The sequence below is a fragment of the Candoia aspera genome, chromosome 2 (assembly GCF_035149785.1).
Source record: "Candoia aspera isolate rCanAsp1 chromosome 2, rCanAsp1.hap2, whole genome shotgun sequence".
Lineage (NCBI taxonomy): Eukaryota > Metazoa > Chordata > Lepidosauria > Squamata > Boidae > Candoia > Candoia aspera.
In genome coordinates, this window is record NC_086154.1 from 197,419,867 (window position 1) to 197,433,497 (window position 13,631).

Here is a 13,631-nt window from a genome sequence, read left to right on the forward strand (position 1 = left end):
CTTTAGAATAGTATAATATAAATTGGCCCTTTCTGTTTTATATTATACAGGAAAGTATAAAAAGAACTCTAGATCTAGTGGTCTCTACAGAAGCATCCACAGTAAGGAGCAAGGGGGGCAAGTGATGAAATATGCATTGTAATGTATGATGCATACCCATGACTTAGGTACTTGCATCCAACTTTATGATATTGCGCTGCCATTTTTCATAGCTGTAGATTGTAGCAGATGCTTATGTCTGTTAACTGATTGGCAAGAAAGATTAAACAGTAATCCAGTTTGATCAACATGGCTTAATCCAGTTCAGGATTCTGGATTGTGTTATAAATGTTTGCTTTACATTTTTCCTATCATAAACTACAATACAGGGACATCTGGGACATCGCATAAGATAAGGTAGGCAACAGTGAGAAAATTAGGAAAATGTCATTCCTTCTCTATTATTTCAGCAGACTGTATTCACAGATAAAATGATCCTTTCTGCTTATACCTTCTTCATAATCCAAGCCATCGTTCCACAAAACTTTTACAAAATTTCAAATTTGTGTCCTTGGATAAATTTGGAAGAGGGCATTCACCTTTCATCTAAGCTGAATGGAAAGAAGCATAGGCTAAACTAATTTGTCAATTATCTGCCTAGCTCCATGGGGGAAAGGTGAGTTGAAGATAGAGGAGGGAAACCTCATTCTCAGTTGTCAAACAAAGCTGCAGTGTCAACAAGATGTAGGAGATGCTGGCCATCATTAAATCTGCAAAGGAAACCTGGTACACTGTGTGTTAATTACAGTAATTCAAGATGTTTCAAGGAATATACTCACTTCTTTCAGCTGTTAATTGATTCAAGTTTCTGTTACAAGTCCTTAAATTGTGTTGCTGTCTTCTAGAAAAAAAGGATCATGCCATTGTCTGCATTTCCTAGCATATGTTTGCTATTGCAAAACAGGAAGCCTGCCTGTTTCTCTTTCCCTTTTGGTTAGTCTTCCCATACATTATTAGGAATATCCTGTAAAGATGCAGAACATGTCTGTTGTAATATTACCAGTCACTGCTGTCAAAAACAATATAAGACATTTCAGCCAACCATTGGCTCTTAATTCACGTGACTCTCTGTACTGAGGCTTGACGTTTGAATAGATAATGAAGTTCAGATGTTAAGGTGTCTCAGAAAGAAAGAAAGGGGCTGGTGGCACAAATGTGACCATGGCATATATTTCATGTAGGAGCTGGAGATAACAGACTCAAGAGAGAACTTTTTAGTTCCTCTCTGGAAGCCTTTCTATCCATAGATCTCCATATATTAAGGTTAATTTTTTTTTAAAAAAATCATGATACTCTGTAGAAGCTATATAGTGCTTTGAATATGTATTATATAAACTTAACAAAAAGTTACTTTTTTCCTGATAAACCTGTGTCTTGTCAGATTCCAGACTCCAGTTTGCAATTCATTTGTTCATAATGAATGTATTCATGTATATACAATATGTGCATATAAATCATTTGTAGTTCTGGCTTATGAATTAGCCCCAAAACAGTCATTGTTATACTGTATCATTTTATATAGTAATAAGCCTTATCCATACATCCTGATTGTCGAGCAATATATTTGCATAATTATGGGATTTTTTTAAATAGCATTATTTCCTGAGTAGTCTATTAGGTAACTGTGAAGCATGGTACCATGAGATTCCTTCTTTATATAGTATGCACACAAAGGGCCTTGATCCATATTACCTTTGAATGTCTTTGATTGAAGTCCTTAGGGCTGACTCATAAATGACTTTTTAACAGGGTAGAATTCTCATGTGGTGAGCTTTATCACCTAATTATGCATGTTTGTACAAAATAGTCCCCAAATGGAAAAAATCAAAAGTTAACAGCAGAAAAAACTAGCTTCCAGCTATTTTCTCTAACGCAGTATTTAATTTTTCTTATTGGAAACCATTTCAGATAGGGATGCACAGACCACTTGAAATCCAGCTGATTATTCCATACCTTCTGATAAATCTTCATTTGTTGTTCAAAACTTTTACTAATATACTGTACATAGTTTTGTGCACATTGGTTCCTAATACGTGGGGTTTTGCATACAACTTTCTGAATTCAAGTAGTGTAGATAAATAGTGTCTTTTGGGATGCATATATAGATTTCTTTACAACATTTGAATGCAGAGTGATAAATACTGTATTCATTACTGTCTGTCTAGATCACGTATTTCTTTTACATCCTTAACTCCATTCAGACACCTCATAAAGGTGTCCTGAATCTGCTTTATAGTAAATATGTGGCTGTTGCCATGGCTTTTAGGCTTCTGTGAGTAATTTTATGTCTGTATGGACAATACTTGTAATGCCAGGGTAAAGTAAAGATTTATTCCATTAAAACCAATGCATTTCTTAAGATCACCAAATAACTTAGGGCAATCTTACATGGAATGGCTGTCCAGTGCTAGCCCTAATCCTATTCAGGTTTAAAAAGAGCTACAAGAAAATCGAATGTGAATCTGAAGTGTCCTATCAACAATTTCCAACTGGAAAGCAGATTGAGAGACATACTGTACTGTAGTGACCTCTTGGACAACTTCATTCACACTATTTTCTTCTTATATATATTCCAACTTTCCTCTGAAAAGCTGAAGACAGTTTATGTGGAACCACACCTCAGTTAATCCTCAGATCAACTTTGTGAGGTGGTTGGGACTGAAAGATAGTAACTGGCCCGAAGTCCCTCAGTGAGATTCATAGACAAGTAGGAACCTGAAGATGGTCACCTAGAACTAAGCTTAACAATCTAATGCCTATATGACATTATGCTGAAATTTATACCAAACCGATTAGTTATCATAGGCTGGTTTTAATGCAAACCAGTATCCTTTTTCTTGATAATGTTGGATGGTCACTCTAATGCATAGTGGTATATAGGGAGAGAAGGAATTGTGAGGAAATAAAATTTCATTAACTTCCAATATACAAAGTGTTGCAATTTGGGTAAAAATCCACAGATGCTATAAATAGATTGGTGTCTTTTGATGACCTGGATATTGCTAATACAATATTTCATGGGGAAACTGTGGATCAATAATGTTTGTATTGTGATCATGATATGAACTGTACCATGACAAGTGTAAGTAAGAGGAATTATTAAATTATTAGAAGGTTGATGAGAAGGAGAGGCTAATTTATAGAGAAGAATAGATTTCCTTGAGATGTAATTATCAAAGAAGAATTTTGACTTACTGGCAAGATAAGTAAATGTGGGATGAAATCTATGGAGCATGCTCTCTAGAGCAGTCTAAGCAGTGTTTCTCAACCTTAGCAACTTTAAGATATGTGGACTTCAACTCCCAGAATCTCCGTGCTGGCTGGGGAATTCTGGGAGTTGAAGTCCACACATCTTAAAGTTGCCAAGGTTGAGAAACACTGCTCTAGAGCGATGGGAGTAGCTTGAAAGGAGCAATTGGAGTAGTTCTAGATTATTTAAAGTGAAGTAGGTGTTTGAGAATTCACAGCATTATAGGATAGAATTCCATAGTCAAAGCTGGGTTTCATCAGCTATCTATTCCATGATGCAAAATTAAGGAAAAGAGAAAATTGCACAAACATGCATCAACTCTTTCTTTCTGTTCCAGCACAAATTGAAGTGATACCGTGCAAAATTTGTGGTGACAAATCCTCTGGAATACACTATGGAGTCATCACATGTGAAGGCTGCAAGGTATGATATGTTTATATGTCTGTGTCATCATTGCATTCTGTAGCAGCTTCCATCATACCTGGATTAAACGAGAGCCTCCCGTAAGTCATTTCAACAAGGATTTTCAAAATGGTACAAAAATGTCAGGCTTTCTCCGTGATCTCAGACTACACATGCGATTTTTCCAAAATGTTTTAGGGCACGTACGAGTAGTGTGAAAAGCATGTGTTCTTCGTAAATATAAAACAGCCTCTCAACAAATACCAATACAGACATCTCTCTAGCTCAAGATTTCCTTCTAACTCTTATTTCAAATGGGTGAGAAAAATTATGACATTTCAAAGAAAAAGACTTGGGTTCTCCCCCACCCAGGCTAGTCAGGGGGAAATAAAAATTGCCAGTGCAGCAGTACTTCCCAGTTTGCCACACTTGCCTCAGATGTCAGGGAGGGGGGAGGGAAATGTGTTCTAAACTAAAAATGGAGCAGAAATATCTATTTAAACCAAGAAGGCATTGCATAGCATGCAGTGTTAGACTTTACATATCTGTTCTGAAATATCACTGCATTGAACAGGGTTTACTCCCAGGTAAGCATATGTCAGATTACAAATATTTAGCAGCTCATATTATTCAAAGCAATAGGAATTAAGATTTGAACAGTAGTTCACAAAGCTTAACAAACCCATCCTACCCTTCATATTCAGGGCATGCTACTTCTTTCTTGCTTCTTTTTCTGAGGATATCAGGTTTTCTAGAACCTCTGAAAATATAGTTAATAAAAGTCTTCCCTTTATCTATAGAAGTAGCTTCATCATTTTTATAGATGGTACAGCTGAGCACTGCCAGTCAAGAGGTTTTGGAGATAAATCTTGACTTAAATGTGGTTACTCTACATCAGTGTTCCTCAACTGCAGGTCCTATGTCTGGACATCAACTTCCAGAATTCCTCAGTCAGCCTGCTGGCTGAGGAATTCTGGGAGTTGAAGTCCACACATCTTAAAGGTGCTGCAGTTGAGAAACACTGTCTATATGGCATCATAAATTTCTCACTTTCGTATCCTGCCAATCCCTCCAAACTCTTTGGAGCTGCTGGGAGGAGTAGGCGTGTGGAAAATTATCCTAATTTGATCTTTACAACAACTATGAGAGAAACTTGAAGTTGAGAATGCAGGTGGACTAGCATTGTCCAGAGCTGTGTTTCTCAACCTTGGCCACTTTAAGATGTGTAGACTTCAACTCCCAGAATTCCCCAACTAGCATATGCTGGCTGGGGAATTCTGGGAGTTGAAGTCCACACATCTTAAAGTGGCCAAGGTTGAGAAACACTGATCCAGAGTATCATAGCTAAGTAAGGACTTGTGTTCAAGTGCTAAGGCTAACGTTCATGATTATCCCAACTTCATTTGTATCTGGCAAAACTGGTTTCGAAAATTGTAACACATTCAGAAACTAGTTTAATTGCAAGGATGGTGCTGAGATGCTGCCTTAAATACAGAGATCTAGCTGCCTTTCTTTTTCCCCTCACTAGGGATTCTTCAGGAGGAGTCAGCAGAACAATGCCTCATATTCCTGCCCAAGGCAGAGAAACTGTTTAATTGACAGAACCAACAGAAATCGTTGCCAGCACTGCCGACTGCAGAAGTGTCTTGCCCTGGGAATGTCTCGAGATGGTAAAGACCTTGCTCTCTGATTCACAGATCAATCCTTTGAAACTGTTCTTCCTTGCCGTCTGTTTTCCCTTCCCCAAAGGAAAGGCATGTCTCTGCTCTGTGACATAGATCCCTGCTGTTCCCAAAACATAAGGCTTTTTAACGAGGGGTTATAATGTCAAACAGAGAATAATATTAATCCAAGCACGAGATGTCACAATGGAAATTTGGAACAGAATTGCTGATAAGCATTAAACTAAATTTCTCATCAACTGTAAGGTGGTTTACCAGATCTTGGTTAAGCGGACTTTGGAATGCAATAGACACATACAGCATTTGCTATTTTATGTATATGTAAAATGGCATTATGCATTTAACAGACCTTCAGGTCTGTTAGGTCCCTTTCCCTCATTTGTCTGTTAAATTGGGGGAATACTTTAATTTCAAAACTCAAACATCACTCACAACATGCCCCAGGGTAGCCTATTATGATTAATGCTTTTGCAAACCCCTAGACTGTGCCTCATACTACTACTACTACTACTATTATTATTATTATTATTTAAATTTATAAGGCCACCAAATTAAAAAAAGACTCAAGGCAGCATACAAAATTAAAAACACCATAAGAAAACACAACCAGACACAGAAATACTAGTGCATTGAGTACATACACAAAAAAGAAAATTTCAGCCACCAGTTATAAATTATCATTGATAATGTGGGCAAATGCCTGTACTGTCTGTGCATGTTTGGGGGACAAATGCTGGAAATTTTTATTTATTTGCCTCTTGTTTTTATAAAAGAAAGGGGAAGGACCAGAAGCATTACTAACTGGGAGACAGAGCATTTATCAACTGGCAATTTTAAAGAGAAAGCACGCCGGGGTTGGTTGCATTCTCTGCACTCAGCTGTTCACTAGTACAGGCTGAGCAATGAGTGGCTGAAAATGTTGCCAGTCAGCAGCAGTTTCCAGGACTCTTTGACCCTGACCAGTATCATAATCAACTTGGACATTTTGGGAAGGAAGCAAAAGCAACTTTACCTGCAGCTGTTATGTAGCACAAGCAGTCATGGGCATTCCTTGGTATGCCCAGGTAACCCCTCTGCCTTACAAGCTGCACTGGTTGCCAGTAAGATTCTGCTTATTATCTATAAAGCCCTACAGTGTGTGTGTTTGTGTGTGTGTACACCAAGCAGTTTTCTTGGCAAAATTTTCTGGAAGTAGTTTGCTATTGCCTTCTTTTTCCCAGGACTGAGAGAGACTGGCCCAAGGTCATCCAGCTGGCTTGATGCCTAAGGCAGAACTAGAACTCAGTGTCCCACCTGGTGCCTTGACCACTAGACCAAACTGGCTCTCTGTGCCTACAAGGCATGGGGCTTAGTTATTGTCTGTCTCCCATGGTTTCTGCCCATCCTGTCCATTCAGACAGAATCAGCATGCTCCAGGTCCATCCATTAAGCAATGTCATCTGATGGGATCATGAAAGTGTGCTTTCTCTGTCACAATACCTGCCATTTGGAACAGCATTGCCCCAGAAATTTGAACTTTGTTCTTCTTCAGGCAAGCTTTAACGACTCAGATATTCCCCCAGGCCTTGGACTAGGGTGAGCAGAGGGCTTCTTTGGGAAGCTGGGTACACAAGGCAGGTAGTGGGTTGTTCCTTCCCTTCCTGATTAACCATTCTTTTTTTAGTGATTGTTTCCATGCTTTGTTTTTATTGTTGTTCACCACCCAGAGTCAGACTTACAAATATGGGGTGGGGGGGAGGGGAGAGAAAGAACAAGAGAGAGAGAGATTTCTGTTCAGGTATAGCTGAAAGCAAAATGGTAACATGAAAATCAGTGTGGTTAAATGCCCATTGTGAAGGCAATTTAGGTGGACTTACTAGCTTGTTCAGGGGCTTTCTTTTTTTAAGGAGACAAGAGACTGGACTAGAATCCAGTGTATATGATAAGGGAGTTTACCACAGTTAATACATTTTGCCTTGAAAATAAATGCAACTTCTTGAATGTTTTCAGTAACCTTTTAGGAAGAATGAAGCATAAGATTGAGGAATGCTGGCATGTTAATTTACAAGAAGCTGCATTTATTTCTTTTATTTTAATTAAGAAGACCAAACCTCTTACTCCATAAAACTTTCCAGTCCTCATATGGCAGCTGGTCAACTAGTGATGATGAAATGAAAGATTCCAGAACGTTTGAAATATTCATGCTACTTCTTAAGTGCTATCCAGAGAAAGGATGTCATTTCCAGCAGATGTAATGTCATTTGGGTGAGGGGGGGCAAATATTATCTCAAACTAAAAAGAAACATCTATTCATATAGGTGTCTCTTATAGTACATATTGTAGACCAGAGGTGATGCCTTCAGATGTTTTGGGATTACAGATCAAACGAGTCCCAGTCAAGATAGCTAAAGGCTTTGGTTGATAGGAGTTGCAGTCCAGCAATTTCTATAGGACCACATTTTCCCTGGTCAACAGCATCCCGGATGTGTGGGTGAAAGAGAGAGAGCAAATTAGGTCAGAATGATGAAAGCAATGTTGTGGCACCACAACATGAGCTCTGCCCCTTTGGTATGTGGGTCATGATGTCACTCACTTGTAGGAAGGCAGCATATCTTGCAATGCTTGACACGGCTTTCACCATTCTGACAAAGAGCAATGTTGCTGCCCTCAGCCCAGTCGCAGCCTATTGAAAAAATAGCTAATGAAGATGGCAATATTACTTTGCTTTGCCTAATACAAATGACAGAGATTTAGTTTCACATTATGACTGACAGTTTTCTCCCTTTTCTTGTCAGGAGAAATGAACCCTTTTATTACTTTAAGGTTATGTGTGACAAATCTATTCTGGAATGTAATCCACAAAATGTGCTTCTTTACAGGAAGTGCGATTCCTGCAGAGTGTTTTCCTTGGTCTGTTATTTCCCTTCATTGTAACCTGTAACATTCTTCCCCCCTCCAAAAAGAAAGTGTGTGAAGATAACAGCCCCGTTGACAGATTGTGATAATGGAGATTTAGGGGTTGTTATCTTCCGAAAGTACTAATCCTGTTAGTGCACAGATTAAAGGTTTGAGGAAAATTGATAAATCACACAGGATACGAATCTGAAGCCTGTACATTTTTAGAGAGCCCTGGTTTGCTCTGCAGTGAACACAGAGCGATGAAAAAGCAATTGCAAGCCTGCTCATTCTGCACAGCAGGATGTTGGTTGCCTGGCACTCTTGGAAGAATGTTCTCTTGATTTCAGTAGAACTTAGTCTAGGGTGAGCGATTGGAGTGAGCGAGCCTGGGAGCCTGGGTCCTTTGGCTCCATCTGTCAGGAAAAGGCAGCTGGCAAAAGAGTGTATGTACAAGGACAAGAGCTTGTCACTTTGTGTGACAATATCCTATGGTCTAAGTGTCCCTGTCAGAGTCTATCTTTATGTGCTTTAAAAAAAAATACTTAAAATATTCTGCTTTTCCTCAACAAAGCTCAAGTTCAATTTAAAAGAATTTTTAACTAAAAGGGCATCCTTATTACTTTTAAATAATTTGGAATAGTCTCTTGCAGAGGAAAGTATCACATCATCATCTTCCACTGTATTATCAACAGGCAAATGAAGTAAGAATTAAAACACTGTATTGATAGACCAACATTAACTGATGTCCTATACAGTATAAAACAACCAACATGTTACTTTAGAAAAAAAATCATCGAGTACTTTACTAAACTTTTTTTAATGAATGTATATCTCATCTATAAATTGAATTTGTAGGAGGATTAGACAGGGCAGACTGCTTTGGCTGAAATTTACATGGCTTTAAAGGAGAAATCAACTGTAAAACAATCCTGATAACCTTGATATGTGAGTCTATGAAAGTAATGAGTTTGGAGCATCATCTGTTAAATACAAGTATCCATTAAATCTAAATTACATATTTGCATTCATTTATATAATATCTGTAATTATGTAATTGACATAAATGGCATCATTTGCAGTAAAACTTTGATTTAATAGACAGACCATTAATTTAACTAACAAACTATTTATTAAATGGAATGAAGTTCAAGCTAAAATGTTCCTGTTGTATCTGAAGTTAGTTAAATTTAGATCCATTAAACTGAGTTTTTACTCTCTAGCAAATTAATCTCAAGATTACCAGTCTTAGGGTAAAGTTGCTGGGATTCCAGGGGAGTGATGTGGAGACATCTTGATTCTGTACTTTAATAGGTATATGATAAGCAAAGCTTTTCCCACCATGGAGTTAAACAGATGGAAATAAAACTGAATTACTTGAACTATTAAATGAACAGATTTTCTCTCCCATTAAAAAAAAGGATAAGATCACAATTGCTCAATATTAATTCTCTCTGAGTTGCTGCACAGGTCATTTTCTTTTAGCATCTGCACAGTAAGGATCAAATATATAGGACTGTGTTCCTATGTTGGTCTAATTGGGACAAAATAATAGATTCAGTTGCAATGATTTTCAAGAAGATTGTAACTAAAAGCAATCTCCCATGTGCCATGGTGCTTCTTAAACAGAAACAGAAACAAACAAAAGACATGGGGAGTTCCAGTGATGGACATCTTATACCATATTTATCATGAATCTAATAATATCAACAAGTTCTCTCAAGAAATCTGGTTTCTTAAGTTCCTTAGCTTTCTTATATGTGGCATAAATCCAGTCAATTGTGCTTATCCAATAACCATTATTAAATCACAGATTGGCATAATCTTTAAAAATTAATGATCTCTAATAGTTTGAAGCACTTTGTACGCTACACCTTGCATATAGCTCAAACTGGTATTTTAAAATAAGAATACCAATGCATTTTTAAAATTGTTATTGTTTCAGCTGTAAAGTTTGGAAGAATGTCCAAAAAGCAGAGGGACAGTCTCTATGCTGAAGTACAGAAACATCAGCAACGGCTGCAGGAGCAGCGCCAGCAACAGAGTGGCGAGGCTGAAGCCTTGGCCCGTGTCTACAGCAGTGGCATCAGCAATGGCTTAAGCAACCTGAACAATGAAACTGATGGCACTTATTCAAATGGGCACGTCATTGATCTCCCGAAGTCAGAGGGTTATTACAGTGTGGATTCTGCTCAGCCCTCCCCAGATCAGTCTGGCTTAGACATGACCGGAATCAAACAGATCAAGCAAGAACCTATTTATGACCTCACTTCTGTACCAAACTTGTTTACCTATAGCTTTTGCAACAACGGACAATTAGCTCCAGGGATAACCATGGCAGAAATAGGTAAGACAATCCTGTCTTTAGTGGTCAACATAATTTTCACAATGGTTGTGTGTCCATGCCTCAAGCTGCAAGGTTTCATTTGAAATGGGTTGATCCTGAACATATGTCTGATTAGGTTAGTTGTAGAGTCAGTTTACAGAATTCTAAAATGTTTACATTCCTTAAATGGAGCAATTCATGATCTGTTTATGAAGCTGAACACCACAGTCAGTGATAAATCAATCAAATGATAATTACTAAATAGGGAGCTTGTATCAAAAGAGCTCATTATCAGGAGGGTTTAATGATCTTTTTGACAACTATACACATTCTTGTCAACAAATCGCTCTGAAAGAGGATCATTAATAGGACTAGCATGGAAATTAATTATAATGCAGAACTTTGTGCTCTTTCATTGAACACTCAAGATTTACATCAGTAAATCTCTACTCAGCATTTGGAATAGTAGACTTCACACTGTTAATTCTTTGGAGAATTTTATTTCATGTGTGAGGCATAATTTCTTCAGCTGTGACTCTGATAATTGGAGTGTAACCTCATTGTTAGGTGTCTTGTGTAGCAAGAAAGGTGATGTCTTTATGGTGACCAATATTTTCTACTTGCAGCTACATTCAAAAGCCATCATTAATTTTCAAACAATGATTGTTGTATTTGTTATAATAATGATTTATTAAACTTGTATGCGACCCAATAGAATGTGCTTTCTAAAAACTCTTCTACTTAGGCCAAACTTAGCTGACTCTCTAGCTAGAAAAATACAGCCACAATTATCTGTTATGTTAGTATTTAAATACATTTATGAAGAGGAATAAAATAGACTACCTCTGGGCAATTACTCTTGGTTTGATTTGGAGATGTATGTTTGCAGTTTGAGGGCAAACTAGTGTGATCCAAGCAACTCCAAAATTCAGTTCAAAACAGATTTGTATATATTCGGTAATGGGAAAGCATCAAAATGCCTGCAGCTGCTTTTCTTCCTTCCTTCCTTTGGCAGAATAAAATGGTAGACCTTTTAGAAGGAACTGACCCTGCCATGTTTCAGTCACTTGCCATTCAGTCAAGGACTCCACTAAATGATTGAAATATTTCCCTGATGCCTCTTTTCAGGCAGAGATTAACAGGGATGAAAAAAGGACAGCACAGCAAACTCCAAATTGTCCCCCAAAGGGCCTATAAAGATGTGTTAAATCAATGCAGAAAGTATCCGACCTCCAAATGAAATATATTATTTTTCAAAAATAATTTAAACAGTATGCCCCTAGTTTTCTGAGATCCCAGGCTTCACATTATAGTGAAGAATTCCCACTGACTTGCCCTTCTGATCAATACATTTTCTGAAGTACCAGATAGATTGGAATAGTACCACTCTGTCAGTTCATTAGAACAAGTAGGCTGGCACACTCTGGTAAAAGGCCATAGAGATAGCAGACCACGAACAGGTTGGCCCAAAGAAAATGGCTTTGGGCTTGCTGCTCTCTTATTCTTAAAAGCAACAAACATTTGGGCCAGCACTTGTGAATCTTGTCTGAATCTTGATTTGAAATTTATATGCTGCCCTTAGTCATTGAAAGAAGCTGGGCAGCTTTAGAAATGTGAAAAATAAATAAATAAATGTTAATCCATTCACTCACAATTGAGAGACTTAAACCTGCACGGATCATGCAGAATTTAAAAGTAAGATGTGGCCCCAAAGGGCTCCTGGACTGGTCAGCTGTGAAACCACATTCAAAATGCTAAGAAATGAAGAGTGCTCTAAAATGGCTGACAGGACCATCCCAGATGTGTATAACATGGCTAACCTTACCACCCCAACAGAGCTCTGATAGGCAGAGAATTTAATGAGGTGATAAATTCATTGGCCAATCTCTTACTAAATGTCAGAAAAATACTGACCCCCCCCCACTCTCCCCCATTTTCTCCATATATGGAAATAAAGAAGCAAAATTGCATTTTCTCTGTAATAACCTCAAAAGCAGCAGAAAAGCCATTGAGTCTGTAAACCACTTTGGAACCATCTGATTCAGTTTGCTACATGAAAGCAGGTCCCCACTTCATTTTGTGAATCTGCTTCCATGGGAATTTAACTGAATCTTTGTCAGACCGAAACACCCCTTTGAAGCTTTGCATAGCCTTAAGCTCTAGAGCTTTCCTAAAACCACAGACTAATTAGAACAAAGCAATAACTCTTCTGGGGCTGTCTTCTCAGATCAGCTGGGTGTTAGCTGATTATACTACACAGACTGTACTTAGAACACTAAGTCAAAATGTAATTTATTTGTTTTTAGCTTACCATATCTCAACTGGGCTGCAAAAATCTGGATGACCACTAGCTGGCATCTAAAAGAATGTTAACAGTTTTAGTCTTTGCTGCCAAGTTGTGATCACCTGGATTTTTTGTAACCCGAATCTGGCAGTGCTAGCAAAACCCTTAAGCTAACATTTCCCTTACTTCCATCCCTTGAAACACAGGAGTCAAAAGTAGGGATGTGGCAAGAGTTCCTTCCAGAGCATCCCCAGCCCCAGAGCTACCATTCTAGTGGTCATCTGGAGCTTTGCAGCCCAGATATGGTAGCCCAAGCTCAGCAGTTATGTGATTATCCAATCCTCGTGGTTTATGAATATATATTTTTAGTCTGAGGTAGCTATAATAAATCTGATAAATATAAATATACAGTAAACATACATGATTTATGATATAGCATAATATATGAATTCAATCGATTTGCTTGAATTTACCATCATATTATAGGTTAGTGCAGTATTTCCAATTCACGGAAGAGTTGAGGGTTCTGAATTAAGGCTCTCAATTCTGAATTGAGGATTAAGAGACATCTAGAGTGCTGCTAGAGGAAGACAAAGACAGAGTCCGACCAAACACAAGCTAGAGCCACTATTAAGGCCTATCTTGTGGTGGTAAGAGTGGTGAAACATCAATATTTCTCCTCTCTTATTGCATCTGCAGAATGCCTCCCAGCGACCATGTTTAAGGACACTCGATCCCTTCTGGGGAAGGGGGGCCCAGTGACCTATCTTCAGG

At 38.1% G+C, this 13,631-nt stretch overlaps 1 protein-coding gene across 1 annotated transcript in view; it reads left to right on the forward strand.

Moving 5' to 3' along the window:
• Positions 1–3,598: 3,598 nt before the first annotated feature.
• The window catches only part of RORB (RAR related orphan receptor B), a 48,621-nt gene continuing 38,588 nt past the window's right edge, over positions 3,599–13,631 (forward strand). The window contains exons 1-3 of the mRNA XM_063296709.1: positions 3,599–3,712; positions 5,220–5,361; positions 10,193–10,594. Of these exons, the coding sequence (XP_063152779.1) occupies positions 3,599–3,712; positions 5,220–5,361; positions 10,193–10,594 (658 nt within the window). The remainder of the gene's footprint in view (positions 3,713–5,219; positions 5,362–10,192; positions 10,595–13,631) is intronic.